Raw genomic sequence first — 7,845 nt, 5'->3', positions numbered from 1 at the left:
AAGGCAAGTCCTGCTGCAAAACAGAGGGATGTCCCAACTTATCTTGGAGAAACAGCAGGCATGAGGCTACTGAGGTACGGCTGTGGGGCAGGGGGGTGATGGAGCGGTGACCGAGCTGAAAGCAGCCACTGCCAGGACATGGTGTCCTGCATGGGGCCAGGCTGCCCGGAGCTCCCAGCTCACATGCTGCCGGGAGCAAGTGACTGAGGAGTGGGGAGAAGGCAGCCCGGTGGGGACACATGGGTGGCTGAACCATCCTGAGCGATTGGCCCTGGGGCAGAGAGGCTGCTCAGAGGTGTGTGTTGGCATCCTGGGACCCCATGTCCCAGAAGGGTGCTGCATGCCCAGTTCCAAGCAATAAATGCTTCTCAGAGCTCTTTGTTTGTTCTTCATTATTCCTTAAACACAGGGGAGTTGAGATGCCAGCAGGGGATGTGCCATCCCCCCAGGCGGACAGGTGCTGGCGGGGGAGCGGGGCAGAGATAGGAGGCAGAGGGGTGCTGCAGGACCTGCCCTTACCTTTCCCCAGCCCGTGTTAACTCTCTTAAAATGTCAACCTTCATTTCATGGTTCTCGGTTTTATGGTTGCAGATAATCTTAACATAATTTCTGTGCCCTGGCAATCCGACCCTTTCCTGGGAAGGAGCCAGGTCACAGCCTGAAGGTGACTCGCTTCAGAGAGCGAGCACATGCCAGCAGCCCCAAGACATCTTCCCCCACTCAGAGGTCTGAAACCAGGTTTGCCCCTTCCCAAAAGACCCACTCGAGCTCAGCAGCCAGCCCTGGCTTTGGTGCAGTCAGTGGGTGACGTTCAAACCTGGGTTTTGCAGCACAGTCCCCTCTGGTCTCCAGAACTACGAGGGAAAGGTGGCCTGGCAAACCTCTACGTGACAGGGATCAAGCTGCACTGGAGGGAGGAGATTGCTATTGCTCTTAGATTTGCGATGCCAAGCCCAGAGAGCTGGGATTTACACTGTACGAGCAGCTTTGATGAGTTGTGTAGCAGGAGACACCATTTCACAGAAACTGCTTGTTGCAAAGAACTGGAACATGCGGAACTGGGAAAAAACCAGTTTCCTTGTGTTTCGTCTGTAGTATTGGTGTAGCTGGGTAAGCATCCTGACCTTTGAGTCCTTCTTAGGGAACAGAACAGCTCAGCAGCAGACCAAGTCCTGGCCGAAGTTGGTAAAACCATGCAAGAGTACCCTGTGGCTTTCAAAGCAGCTCGAATCCTTATGGGAGAGGAGGAGGGGGCTTATGGCTGGATAACCATCAACTACCTGCTGGACTCCTTCACCAAGGTGGGAGAATGGTGAAACACCCACTCCTTCTTTGCTGATAGAGTTTTTCTGATTTTTCTTAAGTTAGCTTAGCACAGAAGGAAAAGTTAATGGCTTTTGGGAATCATCTAGGGGAAGAAGCCAGTTGTCCTCTGGCTTTGCCACAGTGAAAGAGGAGGTAAAATCAGGAATGGGGGGTGTCCTTGTTAAGAGCTAAGGGCACATCTCCATACCATGTGGACATAGGTTCTCTTGGGGGCCATGCAGCCCAGTGGGGATGGTTTGCTCCAGCCAGGCTTTGCCTCGCTGCCCTGAGAAGGTCCATCTCTGTGTGGCATGCAAGGCCTCGGTCTTGGTTCAGTGCGCTGGTCTGAAGGAAACTCGACCTAAATGCCTTCCTGCTCCATCCCAGCACTGCCAGAGCTCAGCGCGGTGCGGGCACTGGAGGGCTCCTGTGCAGGCTGTCGGAGGGTTCTGCCCTTCCCCTTGCTCCAGTGCCTCTGCAGCCCGCTCTTCAGGAAGGGTGGCACATCCAAGCCAGGTCCCACCAGCACTTTGGTCTGGGGACTGGTGAGCCCATGCCCCGCTGGAACACCTTGACCATCAGGCAGTTCTATCTCTGTTTTTTCTGGCTCTGACAAATATCTGGGCTGGTTTGGCAGGGAAGGCAGTAGGGCCTCACGTACGGAAATAATGGAACTGAATACTCATTGAATTTAATTACATCAGTGGAATGAGAATTTTGCTTGGGGTAAGACCAGCCACGTACTACTCCTCTTCCTCTCCTGTCTCGCTTCGGCAGTACTCCCCCAAAGCACATACGTGGGTTCATCCAGAGGCAGCCAGCATCTTGGGGGCACTGGATCTTGGAGGAGCATCCACTCAAATCAGCTTTATGCCTGAAGGTTCAGTGACAAACTGGAGCGAAGCCTCCAAGTTCACACTGTACGGGTATAACTACAGCATCTACACACACAGCTACCTCTGCTACGGGCAGAACGAGATGCTGAAGCGACTGGCCAAGGAACTAATTTCGGTGAGAGGGGAACTGGGGGGTAACTGGGCTCTGCTCTCATGACACCAACCACAGACTTGTTAATGAATCAGGTAAGAACAGGCAATGCTCTTCCAGGGAGGCATCAGTAGGGATGGAGAGCAGGTACAGACTCCATGGAGCACAGGTAGGCTGTGGAGAGGGGCATGGGAAGCCTCAGAAGGGGCGGCTCAGGAGAGCTATACACAGCTGCCTGCACAGGGCACAAGCTGGAACGTGCAAGTTTCCAAACAGTTGAGGGGTAAAGTTTTTCCCTATAAGAATGGTCAAATATTGGAATAGGGCCCAGAAATGCTGTGAAGTCGCCATCCTTGCAGATATTCAGAACTTGACGGGACAAGGCTCTGAGCACCCTGATCTAGCTGGTCGTGCTTTAAGGAAGGCATTGGCACAGGTACCCCTATATCTGCCCTCAACTACTCGATGTCTGCATGGACCTGAGAAAAGTGAACCAGAGATTTTTCTGACGGCATTTTTTGGAAGGTCTGAGGGGAAGAGGTTCTTCACAGAGCTGCATCTTATCAGGAAGAGCAGCCTTGGTGAGCCAGAAGGGTTTGCCCGTGCTGCACAGCCAGGAGGTCCCAGGAGGTCCCCTGGCTGGGGCTGGAGCTAGACACAGGGCTAGAGCTTGGGTGAAGAGGGCTTTGAGTGCCCCAAACCACAATCCTGCTGGCCAGTGAGAGACGTACTGGGTCCCTGAAACTGGTCTGCCTCTGTGGGAGAGGGAATCATAGAATCACAGAATCATTTAGGTTGGAAATGACCTTTAAGATCATCAAGGCCAACCATTACCCTAACCCTGCCATCCCACCACTAAACCCTGGCCCTAATCTGCCTCTGTGGGAGAGGGAATCATAGAATCACAGAATCATTTAGGTTGGAAATGACCTTTAAGATCATCAAGGCCAACCATTACCCTAACCCTGCCATCCCACCACTAAACCCGGGCCCTAAGCCCCTCCTCTGCCTGGCTTTTAAATAGCCCCAGGGATGGGGACTCGACCCCTTCCCTGGGCAGCCCCTTCCAACGCCTGACAGCCCTTTCGGGGAAGGAATTTTTCCCAATGTCCAACCTAAACCTGCCCTGGCACCACTTGAGGCCATTTCGTCTTGTGCTATTGCTCATTACCAAGCAGAGTGAGAATTAGTGTTGAGCTCAGACTGGGACTGCAGATGGCCAACAAGACCAGGATTAAACAGCAGGAGGGTCTTTCCCTGTCGAGGAGGTGGGAGATGCCTTCGGCCATGGCTCTGGGGGAGCGCTGGGTGAACCCTGTTGCCCAGCATGCCTGCCAGGAGGGTTGCTGCAGCCTGCGATTTTGCTGTTCCCAGGAGTCATCCTCCAGCACACGAGTCGCTCACCCTTGCTACCCAAAAGACTACAGTGAAACCATCTCGCTGTCTTCCTTCCGCACCAGCCCCTGCACCAACCAGAGCGACCCACGCCTGACCCTTGTCGACAGGAATGTGACCCTGGAGGGCAGGGGCAATGCTAGTGGCTGCCTGGCTGCCATCAAGAAGCTGTTCAACTTCTCGGCGTGCGGCCAGCGCCAGGACTGCACCTTTGACGGCATCTACCAGCCCCCGGTCAGCGGGCAGTTCATTGTAAGGCAAATCCCAGCCTCCCACCCCTGCGGCAGAGCATGGCCCAGGTGCTGTGGTGTCCCCGTGTGCCCCATGGCCCTGTCACCTCCCAGCAGCAGAAGGGGTCAGGAAGCACCCAAATTCCCATTTCCCCAGGGCACAACAGGGACTGTTGCCATCTGGTTTTCCAACCAGCTCTCCAAGTGGGACCATGTTTGTAGAACAAGCGCTTGGTCAAAAACCAAGTTTTCAGTTAAAAAAATAAAAGCTCAGCCATCAGCCTCCAGGCAGGGCTCTGCCTGTGCTCGAAGTGCTGCTATAGCCAGCACGCACCTACACCCCCAGCCCGTCATCTCCACTGGGGACATGGACAGCGATGCCCTGGGACTACGCAGCAGTGGGACAAACCCGGTGAAAGACAAAGCCCGGCTCCTGCTTCGAGGGAGACGGGGGCAGCTCCCTGTAACTCAGTGTCATTTCTGCCTCTTGCCTTTCAGGCCTTCTCCGCCTTTTACTATAACTTCAAGTTTCTCAACCTGACCCGGGGGCAGCCACTGGCCGCTGTCAGGGAGACCATTGAGCATTTCTGCACAAGAAACTGGGAAGATGTACGTTCCCCAAGATGGGAGGCGGGGGAAGCTTCACAAGCAAAGGGGTCCTGGGGTGGGGGAAGAGGAGCGGTGACCCCTCCAGGGCAACGCTCCCCATTTTCTGAGCTGTGCCCTACGCAGTGGAGCCATCCCTGAGCTCTGTGAGGGAGCCAAGATCATCAGGCACCCACCCTTGGGGGCCCTCCTTGCTCATGCAGCCTTGGGAAAGGGGCAGCCAGGGCAGGTGAAGGCAGCAAAATCTCCCCAGCAGGGATGGAGTTGGGACTGGAGCCCTGGAGGGTGGTGAGAGGGGAGTGAGTGCTGGCACCGCTCTGCAGAGAAGTCAGATGGGGATGGGCAAGGTCATGTGATGTGGTAGGACCACCACGGAGCAGAGAGCAGGGGCCCTTCACATGAGGAGGCTGAGATGGGAGACTTGAGCAGGAGGAGCTCCAATACGTCTCTGTTGCTATGTGGAGGGTAAATCCTCCTCAAGTGAGTTGCCCTGTGTGGACAGGTCCAAAATACCGGCCTGGTCCAGGAGTCTTTTTCTGGATGCTGGTGGCTGTGGAGCCATTGCCCCTCGTGCAGCAGTAGTCATGGCATTGTCCCTGCATGGAAATTGCCTGCAAATAACTTCCCTTCCTCCCCAAACATGTCCCCACCCCAGCTGTCTTCTAGCTACCCCAAAGAGAATCCTGGGCGACTGTCTAAATACTGCGCCAACACCAACTACATCCTCACACTCCTCCTTGATGCCTACAAGTTCAATGAGACCAGCTGGAACAACATCTTCTTCCAGATGAAGGTAGGCAGCAAACCTAGCCTGCGGGCAGGAGTAGAGGCAGCGCTGGGGACAAGAGCCAGCTTCCCATGTCGGGGTGCCATGGGAGTCACAGTCAGAAAGGCCTGTCCGCCCCACATCCCAGCCTGGCACTGTGTGGGGGGCAGCACTGCACCCTGTTTGGGCTGTGCAGGAGTAGGTGGCCCTGCGTCATCCATGTGGCTTACCTGCAGGGCTAACTCATCATCCCCTCCCTCCTCGGACAGGTGGGGAGTGCCGATGTTGGCTGGATGCTGGGGTACATGCTGAACCTCACCAACATGATCCCAGCGGAGGCTCCGGCGTGGGTGAAGGGGCACGTCCCTTCCCTGTGGGCTGCAGCTGTCGTCTTCATCTTCCTCACCCTTGCCTTGGGGCTTGCCGCCCTGCTCCTGCTCTTGTGGGTGTAGGAGCCCAGCTGCATTTCAGAGCACAGCAGGAATACACTGGGGCTGGAGGGCTGCCTGCACTGTGGTGCCCTGCTCTTCCGCCAGCAGGACTGGCAGCCTGAGGCTCATTCAACGATGCTGAGCACATTAACCTCTACAGCACTGAAGGTCTGGCCTCCCACAGGACTGCCCCCAACATGCTGATAGGCACCACGTGAGGTTTCCAGAGGAGTTCCGCTCCTGTGGAGACCTGCTGGGATCAGCCTACGCCCCACAGGACCACCAGCCATGCCTATCTGCCTCCTTACACCTCTATGGCCAGATCTGGCCTCCATCCCACTGGCTGGCACGTAGGGCCATGGAGAGCCGGCCTGGCTGTGGAAGAGCTCTGCAAGTGCCAAACCATTAGTGCATGCCTGCAGGCACTTGATGCTAGGGTGCTTCATGCAATGCTGGGTCCGACCATGGCTGCCAACAGCCAGGTAGGTCCCTGCTGGGTCTGCCAGTGTGAGGCTCTGTGGCACTCCAGCTGGCTCTCCTGAGGCTGTATTGTCTGGGCTTATCTGATGGTCTTGGAGACAGAAGGCAAATTGAGCACCCAAAGTCAGAAGTGTGGCCCATGCCTCCCCAGAGGGTTCATCTCCTCATCATCCCATCTCATCTCATCTCATCTCATCTCATCTCATCTCATCTCATCTCATCTCATCTCATCTCATCTCTCTTTTCTTCTGGGATAGGCTGTCCCACCAGCAGAAGGCCTGGGCACCATGGGTGTCCGGCTGAGGCTCCAGCAGGCTGCGAGTCCTGCCCTGACCCTGCGCACGTGCCTGAGCTCACAGCTGTGCCCTTGCCTTTGCCTTTGGTTCTGCTCCTTCGTTATCTGCCCTGGGGGTGACACCTTGCTGTTTGCGTCCCAGCAGCAAGGCGCTGACCTTCGGTGTCCCTGCAGAAGGGCAGGAATCTTGCAGCTCTCATCATCCAAATAAACATTGTAAAAGTCAGCAAATGGGGAAAGGCGTATTCCTTTGCTCCTGAATGGTTATGATTTTATTGCCTCAGTCTTCCAGGTAAGGGCTGGTGATGACGGGGACTCAGGGGAGAGTCACCATCGCTCAGTGCTGCAGAAAATGCCCCTGGAGACCTCGCAGCATCTGCCTGACCTTGGAGAGGAGCCAGCAGGGCAGGAGGACAGGCCTTTGCCTTCTGAAAGCTGGGGTGTCTCACCTCACCCATCCACTGGCTGCCAGTGGGACTCCCCAAAAATGTAAGGGGGGGGCCTGGGAGCTGCCCCTGACACGTCCCAGCAGCATTCCCAAATCTCCCCGTGTGCTGGAAAGGGAGGGTGAGCTGTCTGCTTCGCACAGACACAGGGTGCAGACTGGAGAGGAACCTGGTCAGGAGAGCAGGGGGCTGCTGCCATCCCCCACCTCCCAGGGCTTCCCAGTCCTGGGCAGAGCCCCAGTCCTGTCTACCGGGCCAGCTTCCCCCCATAGCCCCATTGTCCCTGCCCCTCAGGCTGGCGAGGAATAGAAGAGAACAGAAGAGAACAGAGTAGAGTATTTTCCATTGGAAGGGACCTACAATGATCATCCTGTCCAGCTGCCTGACCAAAAGTTAAAGCATGTTATTAATGGCATTGTCCTCTTAAACACTGACAGGCTTGGGGCATTGACCACCACTCTAGGAAGCTTGTTCCAGGGTTTGACCACCCTCTTGGTGGCCATGGACGATGCAGGCTCTTGTCCCAAGATGGGGAAAGACACATCCACCCTACATTGGGTACCTGCTGCAGGCTGTTACCAGCCCCGCAATGATCCCATTGCTGCCAGACACCCCTCCTCTCTTCTCTGACCCACTGGTCCCAGCCACCCCACATCACTGTGGTCCCCATGCCCCCAGCGCTGAGCCCCTGCCCCACGTGGCCATCTCCTCTCCTAGAGCATCTCCAACCAGCAGCAAGGGGGAAGGAAAACCAGACAGCACACAGCTACAGGGAGGATTTTTTTAAAGCCTGTGCCAGTTTCAGCTGACCAGGCCAGGACACAGGTGCCCCGCATTGCAAGTTCACAGCTCCTGGACACATCTGCATCTCCTCACACAAGCGTGGCAGAAGGACCAAGTGGCT

General features: G+C 56.0%; 1 protein-coding gene across 1 annotated transcript in view; it reads left to right on the top strand.

Annotated features, from left to right (window-relative positions):
• Positions 1–5,741, top strand: part of LOC104123994 (ectonucleoside triphosphate diphosphohydrolase 8) — a 7,571-nt gene extending 1,830 nt beyond the window's left edge. The window contains exons 4-10 of the mRNA XM_035891891.1: positions 4–74; positions 1,142–1,301; positions 2,083–2,316; positions 3,667–3,939; positions 4,416–4,526; positions 5,179–5,316; positions 5,559–5,741. Of these exons, the coding sequence (XP_035747784.1) occupies positions 4–74; positions 1,142–1,301; positions 2,083–2,316; positions 3,667–3,939; positions 4,416–4,526; positions 5,179–5,316; positions 5,559–5,741 (1,170 nt within the window). The remainder of the gene's footprint in view (positions 1–3; positions 75–1,141; positions 1,302–2,082; positions 2,317–3,666; positions 3,940–4,415; positions 4,527–5,178; positions 5,317–5,558) is intronic.
• The last annotated feature ends 2,104 nt before the right edge of the window (positions 5,742–7,845 follow it).

This window comes from Egretta garzetta, unplaced genomic scaffold (genome assembly GCF_000687185.1).
Source record: "Egretta garzetta isolate BGI_Z169 unplaced genomic scaffold, ASM68718v1 scaffold143, whole genome shotgun sequence".
Taxonomy (NCBI): Eukaryota; Metazoa; Chordata; class Aves; order Pelecaniformes; family Ardeidae; genus Egretta; species Egretta garzetta.
The sequence above is the reverse complement of the archived record's forward strand: the minus strand, read 5'-3'. Positions and strand labels throughout refer to the sequence as shown.